This window comes from Oncorhynchus mykiss, chromosome 11 (assembly GCF_013265735.2).
Source record: "Oncorhynchus mykiss isolate Arlee chromosome 11, USDA_OmykA_1.1, whole genome shotgun sequence".
NCBI classification, from domain to species: Eukaryota; Metazoa; Chordata; class Actinopteri; order Salmoniformes; family Salmonidae; genus Oncorhynchus; species Oncorhynchus mykiss.
Window position 1 is genome coordinate 69,520,426 of NC_048575.1, and position 12,976 is coordinate 69,533,401.

The 12,976-nt window shown below is 39.8% G+C and overlaps 1 protein-coding gene across 1 annotated transcript; it reads right to left on the bottom strand.

Moving 5' to 3' along the window:
- Positions 1-687: 687 nt before the first annotated feature.
- Positions 688-11,684, bottom strand: LOC110536305 (FYN-binding protein 1). The gene is made up of 18 exons (XM_021622029.2): positions 11,368-11,684; positions 9,292-10,159; positions 8,929-9,034; positions 7,053-7,126; positions 6,795-6,817; positions 6,369-6,415; positions 5,649-5,802; positions 5,410-5,569; positions 5,168-5,303; positions 5,019-5,038; positions 4,789-4,837; positions 4,441-4,469; positions 4,195-4,255; positions 3,951-4,050; positions 3,514-3,676; positions 3,400-3,430; positions 3,232-3,266; positions 688-856 (listed from the first exon to the last, which is right to left on the bottom strand). The coding sequence occupies exons 2-18, from the start codon at positions 10,130-10,132 to the stop codon at positions 834-836; spliced, it is 2,052 nt and encodes a 683-aa protein (XP_021477704.1). The 5' UTR covers positions 10,133-10,159; positions 11,368-11,684; the 3' UTR covers positions 688-833.
- Positions 11,685-12,976: the final 1,292 nt, after the last annotated feature.

Sequence of the window (12,976 nt, forward strand, 5' to 3'; positions counted from 1 at the left end):
AGTAAAGATACCCTAATAGAAAGTGACTAAAGTAAAAGTCACCCAGTAAAATACCACTTGAGTAAAAGTTTAAAAGTATTTGGTTTTAAATATACTTAAGATCCAAAGTAAATGTGATTGCTAAAATATACTGAAGTATCAAAAGTAAAATTATAAATAATTTCTTATTCCTTATATTTATCAAACAAGACGGCCCAATTGTATTTTTTTATGGATAGCCAGGGGCAAACTCCAACACTCAGACATAATTTACAAATAACCATTTATGTATAGTGAGTCCTGAGTCCGCCAGATCAGAGGCAGTAGGGATGACCAGGGATGTTCTCTATGTAAGTGCGTGAATTGGACCATGTTCCTGTCCTACTAAGCATTCGAAATGTACTTTTGGGTGTCGGGGAAAATGTATTGAGTACAAAGTACATTATTTTCTTTAGGAATTTAGTGGAGTAAAAGATGTCAAAAATATAAAGAGTAAAGTCCAGATATCGCCAAAAACTACTTAAATAGTACTTTAAAGTATTTTTTACTTCAGTACTTTACACTACTAGGTCTGGTGAATGGTCTGAGAGCTTATTTGAATTGAAATACCAACTAAAATACATAGTGAATGTTTCACATTCAAAGAGACATCCATTCATTCACATTGCAATCCAGGTTAAATAAACAAAACAACCATAGTATAGTCAAGGCACATTTATCTATAGTTATTTCAAGACAATCAATTAAACAGTTTAAGTAATCTGTTTTTTCACCAGATAAAATAAAGATGACCAGTTGCAGTGTGCATTGCAGAGTCAGTGCTGATTGTCTCAGTACATTCTGACACAGAAGTCTCAGTCATTGTCATAAATGCAGTCTGTAAGAAAATAAACAAGTAGAACCATGTTTGAAAAATGCATTGCATTCCAAACAAATACAATTAAAAATAAATGTATGTAGGCCTACAGTTGAAGTCAGAAGATTACATACACCTTAGCCAAATACATTTAAACTCAGTTTTTCACAATTCCTGACATTGAATCCTAGTAAAAATTCCCTGTTTTCGGTCAGTCAGGATCACCACTTTATTTTAAGAATGTGAAATGTCAGAATAATAGGAGAGAGAATGATTTATTTCAGCTTTTATTTCTTTCATCACATTCCCAGTGGGTCAGAAGTTTACATACACTCAATTAGTATTTGGTAGCATTGCCTTTAAATTGTTTAACTTGGGTCAAACATTTTGGGTAGCCTTCCACAAGCTTCCCACAATAAGTTGGGTGAATTTTGGCCCATTCCTCCTGACAGAGCTGGTGTAACTGAGTCAGGTTTGTAGGCCTCCTTGCTCGCACACACTTTCAGTTCTGCCCACAAACTTTCTATAGGATTGAGGTCAGGGCTTTGGGATGGCCACTCCAATATCTTGACTTTGTTGTCCTTAAGCCATTTTGCCACAACTTTGGAAGTATGCTTGGGGTCATTGTTCATTTGGGAGATCCATTTGCGACCAAGCTTTAACTTCCTGATTGATGTCTTGAGATGTTGCTTCAATATATCCACATAATTTCCCTTCCTCATGATGCCATCTATTTTGTGAAGTGCACCAGTCCCTCCTGCAGCAAAGCAGCCCCACAACTTGATGCTGCCACCCCCATGCTTCACGGTTGGGATGGTGTTCTTCGGCTTGCAAGCTTCCCCCTTTTTCCTCCAAACATAACAATGGTAATTATGGCCAAACAGTTCTATTTTTGTTTCATCAGACCAGAGGACATTTCTACAAAAAGTACAATCTTTGTCCCCGTGTGCAGTTGCAAACCGTAGTCTGGCTTTTTTATGGCGGTTTTGGAGCAGTGGCTTCTTCCTTGCTGAGCGGACTTGCAGGTTATGTCGATACAGGACTTGTTTTACTGTGGACATAGATACTTATGTACCTGTTTCCTCCAGCCTCTTCACAAGATCCTTTGCCGTTGTTCTGGGATTGATTTGCACTTTTCGCACCAAAGTACATTCATCTCTAGGAGACAGAACGCGTCTCCTTCCTGAGCGGTATGACGGCTGCGTGGTCCAATGGTGTTTATACTTGCGTACTATTGTTTGTACAGATGAACGTGGTACCTTCAGGCATTTGGAAATTGCCCCCAATGATGAACCATACTTGTGGAGGTCTACAAGAGGCACTGAGTTTGAAGGTTGGCCTTGAAATACATCCACAGGTACACCTACAATTGACTCAAATTATGTAAATTAGTCTATCAGAAGCTTTTAAAGCCATGTCACAATTTTCTGGAAGTTTCCAAGCTGTTTAAAGGCACAGTCAACTTAGTGTACGTAAACTTCTGACCCACTGGAATTGTGCTACAGTGAATTATTTGTTAAATAATCTGTCTGTAAACAATTGTTGGAAAATTATGTGTGTCATGCGCAAAGTAGATGTCCTAACAAACTTGCCAAAACTATAGTTTGTTAACAAGACATTTGTGGTTGAAAAACAAGTTTTAATGACTCCAACCTAAGTGTCTGTAAACTTCCGACTTCAACTGTATATTATTTCATCAGCCTACTTCTGTAAGTAGGCCTGTCTTGTCTGCAAACTAATATCTTCAAAGCAGTCCGTACAGCTGGCAATGTCATTGTTTAAACAAAGTGTTGTACAGTTAGTCACAAATAATAGTCAAACTTCATTTGGATAGTCTGTAGAGCATCTGCAGATGGACCATCTACAGATTATCAGTAACATTTAAACTAACTATCTACTAACCCTAGCTCTAACCTTTATCCTAACCCTAACCCTTATTCTAACCCTAGCCTTAACCCTTACCCTAACCTTAACCCTTATCCTAATCCTAAATTTAACCCTAACCCTTATTCTAACCCTAGCCTTAACCCTTACCCTAACCCTTATCCTAATCCTAAATTTAACCCTAACCCTTATTCTAACCCTGACCTTAACGCTTACCCTAACCTTAACCCTTATCCTAATCCTAAATTTAACCCTAACCCTTATCCTAACCCTACATTTAACCCTAACCCTTATTCTAACCCTAACCCTAACCTTAATCCTTATCCTAACCCTACACTTAACCATTACCCCAACCCTCATTTTTAACCTAACCCTAACCGTAACCTTAGCAAGCAGTTTCTTATCAAGTTTGTTGATAGTATGATAATCTGTAGATCATATACAGATGGAAAATCTGGACTATCCAAATAAAGTATGACCCAGATCATTTCTAGAATGGTTTTAAAACATACTTTCTCCTATGTCGTCATAAACATCTCCACCATCCCTGTTGAAGTAAAATCATATGTCAAAATATTAGTTTTGTGTATGTGTTTGTGTGCACACATGTGCATGAACGTGTGAATATTTTGAGTGAGCGCATGCGTATTTCATCAAACAGAAATAACTCTTGAACTTACTGTGCAACATTGACCATGGACACATAACCAACTAGAAAAGAGGAATACAGATTGCAATTAATTGTTCATGTTTGATTGTGAATAATTCATCCATAACAACTGATGCCAACTTACACTTCCCGTCTCTATTCCTGCCAATCAGTTTTCCGTATGTTGGCTTCACAATGACATCGATCACCTCTCCTGGCTTCAACTGTAGGTCTTTATTCCCCCATTTCTTACTGTCCAAGGTAGGATCTATGGTAACATCATATAACACCTGGATCTCCCCTTCAAACTGACAGTGGAAGATTTCAACAGTTACTACTACTCAAATCATGTAAGTAAGTACAATATAAATCTGACCATATAAAAAATATACATTCATTGATTATCAATATTTTAGAATGTTATCTGGGAATAACTGTGATTTTAAAATGTTTTTTAATTGTATTTAGGTTTTCTACTTTATTCAGATATGGATAGTTTGAAACGAGACGGGAGACCGTAATGTGCCCGGCTCAACTAAATTATGTCATTGTGCTTTCTCCTGTCACAATTAGACATTTTACCTTGAATTTTTTCCTGAATTCCTTTTCCTCTTTCTCAAACTTTTTTTTCTTCTTGGGGTCCATCACCTCTTGCTTTCCCTTAGGTGTCAGCTGAGGGAGACTGAAATGGAGAAACACAAAATGATTTAACTTAGGTATTGATTTCAAGCTCATTTGTGCCTGAACTGACTATTCAAGAGTATAGCTGAACAGACTATTCAAGAGTATAGCTGACCCAACTCTGGCTCTGTGACCCTCTTCTCACCTGTTGAGAGGAGGAGGAGGGGCAGTGAAGCTCTGGGACTCCACGTCATCATAAATCTCGTCTATGGACATAAAGACAGACAAATGAAGCAACACACTTCTTTAACTTGATTACACAGTACACACCATTCAGTACAATAAATAGAATGGTGATTTTATTTAAAGAATACACGGAAATAATTTGACTGCGAAATAACTGGTAAGACTGTTGTTCCCTTTCCCAGTGAACAAGTGACCATATCATTACCTCCCTCTTTAGGTAGTGGAGGGGGAAATCTGAGAATGAAGATCAAACAGTTATTGAACAAAAAGATCAAGCTGGTGTAGTCACTGTATTGACAGTATACATGCTAAATGTTTCAGGGGTCATTCATAAAGGTAAAGCAAAGAAGGGATAAAAACGATCTAACTATGTGTCAATGTCGCTCTGTTCCAGCATCACTTTTGCAATAATACTTCTGACCACTAGATGTTGTCAGTCAAATACTAAGCAAGGATGAGGAACACCTGGTGAGTGAGAAACTGTATTACAAGATTCCTACTCGATGCATAGAATACTCACAAAATCACCACATAGTTACATAATTGCATATACCTGTTTTGATTTGATCCATCCACATCATCATAGATATCACCATCTTCAGCTGTCATAAGAAGAAAACAATGACATGGCAAAAGGCTTGTTATTGCTATGCGACTGGCTGAGTAACAATCCATGCTTTGAACGCTGCGTATGCTGCAGTCTAGTTGTTTTTTGTAATTTTCTATATTACTGGTCTGTTATAAGTTCTGATGAATTATATATAATATCAATGTGAGACTTACCTTGTTGGACCTTGACCCCACTGAAAAACAAAAATCTAGACTATTGAAGCATAGACACCAATGGGTCACAATGACACATCACATAGACAACAAAGTAAACAACATTTCAAAGCTCTAACATTTAACATTTAGTTTCTTTTTTATTTTACCTGCAGGCATTGTCCAGGATGCCTACATCATCATAAACCTCAGGCTTTTCCTCAGACTGGTTAGGTAGGGGTCCTTTCTTCTGCTCCTTTATAAGGTCATAGTCAATGCCCACTGCCTCAGTCCTTACATAGCCATCTACAACACAGCAAGGAGGAGGAGGCAGTGAGAACAGGAAGAGAGAGGGTGGTGTGTGTGTGTGTGTGTATTTATGCGTGTATTTATTGTATGTGTATACACCCACAGTTTCCCTCATTGTTCCTGGCCAGCCAACGTCCCTCTGGGTTGTCAGTGATGCGTATGATATCTATAGTCTCTCCCTGTGTTAGTGGCAGGTCAGTCTTTCCTCCTTTACATTCCACCCGAGCCTTGGCTTTGTGAATCACCTGAATCGGCCCTGAGAGCTACAAACAGGGATAGGTGTTACTCCACTACACATGGCTGTAATAGATATAACTCCAGATATATGCATATCCTGCTTACCTTGTACTTTTTCTTTGCCTCTTGCTCTTTCTTCTCTCTGGCTTTCTGCATTTTCTTCTCCTGCTCTAGTCGTTTCTTCTCCTCTTTGTCGCTCTTCTTCTCTTGCCCTTTCACTTCGTTGGTTTCTTTCAATCCTTTAGCCTCCTGTTCAATCCTGTCGTGAGAGAGAAAGAGAGTAAATGTTGGATAAATAATTATACTGGGGTTAAGAATCAAACATAAACTCAGCAAAAAAGGAAACGTCCCCAGGACCCTGTCTTTCAAAGATAATTTGTAAAAATCCAAAGATCGAAAATAGTCTGGGAACTTGCAGGTGCCTTGGTGGAAGACTGGGGTAACATCTCACAGCAAAAACGGGCAAATCTGGTGCAGTCCATGAGGAGGAGATGCACTGTAGCACTTAATGCAGCTGGTGGCCACACCAGATACTGACTGTTACTTTTGATTTTGACCCCCCTTTTGTTCAGGGACACATTATTCCATTTCTGTTAGTCACATGTCTGTGGAACTTGTTCAGTTTATTTCTCAGTTGTTGAATCTTGTTATGTTCATACAAATATTTACACATGCTAAGTTTGCTGAAAATAAACGCAGTTGACAGTGAGAGGGCGTTTCTTTTATTGCTGAGTTTAGATGATAATACTACAGAGGTGTCACTATTATATATAACATTGTTTTACATTCTATTCATTATTTTTCTGTGATAAAGATTCCTCTCACCATCTCTCCTCTAAGTCTTCATACATCTCTTCATCACTCAACTCTGCCTGTTAGAGGATGGGACATACAATATTACAATCAAGCATTAAAGTGAAGCTGCAAACAGAAATTATTGTTATCAAGGACGGATTAAACTTGTTGTAGAGATTTGGACTGTAAACATACTGTATCTAAATATGTAAATGACATTCAAACAAATTTTCAGTCAGAAGTGGCTTACTGAAGCTACATACTGCAAGGGTCTAGATATCGCTCTTAACCACTTCCTCTTTTCTCCCAGCATGTTATTTCTACAGCTATATGTGTCACACTTACTTTAACACCAATCATGTGCCCTGTCTAAATGCATGCTATGTACAGTGCAGTAACTAGTTGTACAGTTTCGAGGCTCCATATTACCGTTATCAGGCAAATCAGATATTATACCTCAATTTTTAGGTTGGGATGTCCTGTAATGAAAACCAAACAAACATATAAATCATTTTCGGTTATATGTTGATTATTGACACAATCTTTTATGTCTTAGCTTATATCCACAACATTGAGTATTAAACAAATTTGTATTTCTTAATTTGAAACAATCATCTTTGTTCCACCAAATGATTTAGGGCCTAGCTACACATATTATTCACAATGCCCCGTAGCGCTCGTATAGGTGAGGTTGTGTAAGAACGGAAGTGGCACCTCCAGGGGGAAGGGGTGAAGGGAGATTCATGACCCCAATGTCGTCATAGCTATCCTCCTGGTTGGGCTGGATTCTGATCATCATTCGTGGTTAGAAAGACACACACACACACACACATACACACACGGTCATTCATGTTATTATCACAACACCAAAGACTTTAGAACAGGGATGGGCTACTTTGATGAGGGTGGGGGCCACAGAAAAACTGAATTTAAGAATAACCAGTGTTGTGTTCGAGACCACCTATAGCAAGACCGATTCAAGACCAACACCGGAGCGAATCGAGTCCAAGTCAAGACCAAGACCGGAGGGGGAGCGAGACCGAGTGAAGACTGGGAGGGGGACAAGAGGTCTGAGATCGAGTCAAGACCGAAACCAGAAACATTTGAGATCCATTCAAGACCATGACTGTAATATTGTCGAATCGTCACTATAAAAGAGTTCAACATTTCCAGTATTTCTGTAATAATATTTAAGAAGAACATATGGATTCTTTATACATTCAGAATGGTAAAAATAAATGCATGCAGAGGGCAAATAGTGACGCTCTACAAATGTTTACTAACACAAACACAGCAGGGAACAATGAGGACCTTCTATGCTTTCAGAGAAAGGCTAAGGATTCATAGCATAATACAAATAATTATAATTATATTATTATTTTAAATGATGTTCTGATTTAGTCTCTTCAATTTTTGTTAGAAAGGAAAAGGTTAAAACTCAAAATAAATTTTTCTAGCTAGCTAAGTTAGCCACTGGCTAGGCCATCCGAAACTTGATAGAATGCATCTGCCATTCAACTATATTTGGGCAACATTTTAGAGTGACAGTGGAATCAACCAATCCCATTGACTTGTAATTGACCCAACAGGTCAAAGGTTTTCCCACGGTTTAACTAGCTAGCTTAAGCTATAAGCTAGTTTGCAGCGGCTGCAGTGGGTGTTATCGAAGTGGATGTTGTTGCTCATTTTTTAGCTTCTCCCCTTCTCCCCAAGAATAACTTTCAACAAGTAGTTAAGTTTCAAATGATCCTCATCTGGTGGAACTGTGTTTTTTTATTGCAGCTCACATACGGTTGATAACCATCTCTTTGAAAATAACATATGTGTGTTTAACACATTGTTGCATTTAAACTTTAGATCAGGGGTTACTTTGTGTGCTAAACGGGATTTTTTTTTTGCAATGGGAAGTAATAGTTGTACATTTCGATTGGGAAATGCTTACCCAATGGTTGTGTTTTTGTATTCTTATGATTGGGACCTACTGGCTTATTATGTCTCAGTCAATGGACTGCTGTCTTTCCATCAAGCCTATGCAGTGGTGTAGTTGTGCCTGGAAAAGTGGGTCCTGTGTGAAGCAAAGACGCCCTTGGGAAAAATCCTATGTTTTCCTATTGGATTTTTCAGGTTTTCACTCTCAAAATCACACTTTTTTAAAATAACGCCAAAAATGTGATGTTGTAAGTCAACAACAATGCTTAAACCACACCAGGAGACCACTGTTGATGTCTGGGAAAAATCAAGAATTTTTAGGGGGGAGGATATAGTTGCCCTTTAATTCAATTGAGCAAAACAAATGCTGTCCCCATAGATACAAATCAGCATTATATCATTCTGTCAGGTAGGCCTACATTGCAGTCAACATTTAATTGGGAAGGTTTTTTGGGGAAAGCCTTTAGAAATGTTCATGCAAACAGCACATGATGACTGGATTACACATCGCAAATAGCCAACTGACCAAGACTGAGGACCAAACGGGGGGGCTATAGGGGTGTGTGGTATGCTAGTGAGTTAGCCTACGGTGGTTAACGTTTGTATGCTAAGGAGTTTCTTCTTGAATCAATGCTTTTCATAAGCAAAGTATTGTACTTACATAGCTGCAGGGGAGTTAGAGAGGAGGCAGGGTGTCAGAGGTGCAGGGAAACTGCTGGTGTGGGGAGCAAGAGGAGGAGGAGGCCCCGCTGCGCTCAACTCAGGACCTGTCACACAACAACAAAGCAATAGAACCATGCTTGTTGTGCATGTTTTCTCCTAATGGTTAAGGTTAGAATTTGAGGAGGGTAAGCTGATTCTAGATCTGTGCCTTAGCTTCTACCTCTGGGTCTGTCATTCTCTTTATGAGACATGATGACATATTTAAGGAAGAGGAATGGGTCTTGTGACATGTCAACTAGACCCAATAATTACTTTTTTATGTATTTTGGGTGTACATAGAGGAAAGGAGAAGAGATCTCACCTTCAGTCCTAAACATCTGTAAGGTAACATGGGGAGGCCTGTTGGGTTTCAGAGGAGGGTCCCCCAGAGAAAACACATTAGGCAGGGGTTTCTTCTTAGGGGCAGAGGGATCATCATTCTCTTCATGAGGGACCAGTTCATCCCTCGCTCCAGCTTGCGCTGTCAGGAAGTTGGGTTTCAGAGTGAGAGGAGGTTGGGGAGACATACATTTGCTAGAGTTCAAAGTTGGGAGGCTTGCTTCACTTTCCTGTCTAGAGAGGGAGTTCTGCTGGGTGTGGAGTGGAAGGAATTTGGACATGGAGATCGGGCGCAATTTGGGGGTGGATGGTGTTGGATGTTCCTTCGGGGTCTCTTGGTCAAGGTTGGACTGCAGTGATGAGATGGAGATCTTTGGTTTGAGGGCTAAGGGCAGTTTAGGGAGTGTAGGGGTGTTTTCTGACTCACTGTCCTTTACCCACGGAGGTTTGGCTGAGCCTGAGGCCGGAGCCAGTTTGACCTTGTTGTCCGGAAAGGCTGTGTTGACAGGAGGTCTTTTCAGAGGAGGTATAGTGAAAGAGGACTCTGTGTCCCTGATGGTCTCCACAGGCCTGGGTTTGAAGGACTGGGGTTTGGGGAACAAGGTTCCTACATCTTCTCTGGCTGCGGTCTCAAATTTCTTCTGAAACACAGGCTTAGTTGCAGGGGAGTTAGTGGTGGTCAGGGCTCCTCCTGATCGGCTCTTCTCCAGGGCAGCTAGCTTGGCTAAGAGAGGGGAACTAGTGGAGAGGCTGGAGTGGGATGCCAGTTTAGGGTGAACCCCTCCCTCCATGGGGCTGCCTCCTCCTGTGTTGAAGCGAGCCATAAGAGCCCTGACGTCAGATCTTTCCTCCTGGGTAGAAATATCGTGAGAGAATGACATACATTGTGTCATTTGGGCATAACTTTGATTGTAAATAAGAATGGATGTTTCTGAACAATTCTCCATTAATGTGGATGCTACCATGATTACGGACAATCATGAATTCATCATAAATAAATAAATCATGAATAAAGATCGTACCTCCCAAAAAAACTAACCTCTCACCATTACCAATAACTGGGGAGGTTAGCAACTTTTCAGGGGTATGATCTTTGTGCCTCTGTACCTTTCTCACTCATCATTATTTACCATTCATTCATGATTATCCATAATCATGGTAGCATCCACATTAATTTAGAATTGTTCAGAAACATCTATTCTTATTTACAATAGAAGTGAATCCAAAATTAGACAATACATTATTCACCATTCCATTCTTTTTGGGTACAAAATCATCTGAAACACAACCAAAACAAACAGTAAATGATTCCAACAAGTGTGTAGTCACAAGCTTGATGTAGTCATTGTATGCTAGGAATATCGGACCAAATACTCAACTTTTGACTACTTTAATACACTATGAGTGAATTTATCAGAGTACTCATGATGACTTCTTCAAATGGGGGGGGTGCAGAAACATAAAGTCCTTTCACTTCTCAACGATAAATTAGATATGTATGAATTCATGAAAATACCCTCAATTAAAAGGTAACATTCTGTACTGTTGCCTCCTATGAGACATTTTAGCTTCACTGTTCAAATAAATACGGAAGTGCATACTGTGTTACATTTATCTCAATGGTTTCCTCTCCTTTAATTGCACTGATCTGAAAACCAAGGACAGGACAGATGAAACCACGAAGGTGATGTTGATTTTGCCTGTCCAGTACTTTCCAATCAGTGAGGAGACTTGATGATTCCTCTTTAGACCATTGGGATACAGATGCAACCATATTTTACCCATACCTTTAATTCACGGCAAAATACATGAATACATGTGACTCAATGACAGGTTCTAACAGACCTTAAAAAGGTTTCCTTTCAGCTTTAGTTGGCAGGCAAATGTCTGTAAGAGACATCCACAACCATGGTACACATCAGAAATAAGATAATTAACTAAAAGGTAACTTCAAATAAACCAGAACGTTCTTTGGGAAAGTCATTCTGAAGACTTTGTAGATATACACTCTCACAAATCAATATCCTCCCATGGCATCCACCCTGATACAAGCACTCACCTAATCTGTCCAAGTCTCATACACTGTATAGCCCTGGCCTTGTGTGGGTCTGGAGACAATGTAATACTATCCTGTACAAAGACCCATGGTTTTATACATACACAGGAAGTGTACGGGCTATTACTATTCTGATCAAGGGAGGTGAGAAATGAGAAGTGCTATCAGCAGTCTGTACAGTTTATATGAACACAACCACTGTCATACCAGTGCTAAGCAACTGACATAAATTGGCATTTTAGCTACCAAACCGTAGCTGCTTTGAGCAGGAATTAAAATAGATTTTTTGGGGGGTTGTATCATTTGATTTTCACAAGCCTACCACTTTGAAAATGCAATTTGTATTATTGATTGTGAAACAAGAAATAAGACAAAAAAACGTGCATACCTATTCACCCCCCCCAAAGTCAATACTTTGTAGAGCCACCTTTTGCAGCAATTACAGCTACAAGTCTCTTGGGGTACAGTATGTCTCTAAGATTGGCATATCTAGCCACTAGGATTTTTGCCCATTCTTCAAGGCAAAACTTCTCCAGCTCCTTCAAGATGAATGGGTTCCGCTGGTGTACAGCAATCTAAGTCACACCACAGATTCTCAATTGGATTGAGGTCTGGGCTTTGACTAGGCCATTCCAAGACATTTAAATGTTCCCCCTTAAACCACTTGAGTGTTGCTTTAGCAGTATGCTTAAGAGTCATTGTCCTGTTGGAAGGTGAACCTCCGTCCCGGTCTCAAATCTCTGGAAGACAAACAGGTTTCCCTCAAGAATTTCTGTGTATTTAGCACCATTCCTTAAATTCTGACCAGTTTCCCAGTCTCTGCCGATGAAAACATGCTGCACAATGCTGCCACCAACATGCTTTACTGTGGGGATGGTATTCTCGGGGTGAGAGGTGTTGGGTTTGCGCCAGACATAGTGTTTTCATTGATGGCCAAAAAGCTACATTTTAGTCTCATCTGACCAGAGTACCTTCTTCCATGTTTGGGGAGTCTCCCACATGCTTTTTGGCAAATACCAAACGTGTTTACTTATTTTTTTCTTTAAGCAATGGCTATTTTCTGGCCACTCTTCCGTAAAGCCCAGCTCTGTGGAGTGTATGGCTTAAAGTGGTCCTATGGACAGACTCCAATCTCCGCTGAGCTTTGCTGCTCCTTCAGGGTTATCTTTGGTCTCTTTATTGCTTCTCTGACTAATGCCCTCCTTGCCTGGTCCGTGAGTTTTGGTGGGCGGCCCTCTATTGGCAGGTTTGTTGTGGTGCCATATTCTTTCCATTTTTTAATAATGGATTTAAATGGTGCTCCGTGGAATGTTCACCGTTTCGGATCATTTTTTATAATGCAACCTGATCTGTACTTCTCCACGCCTTGGTCCCTGATCTGTTTGGCGAGCTCCTTGGTCTTCATGTGACAGATCAGAACAGGCATAAATATACTGAGATCATGTGACAGATCATGTAACACTTAGATTGCACACAGGTGGACTTTATTTAACTAATTATGTGACTTATGAAGGTAATTGGTTGCACCAGATCTTATTTAGGGGCTTCATAGCAAAGGGGTTGAATACATACGCATGCACCACTTTTCCATTTTGAATTTTTTCCATTTCAC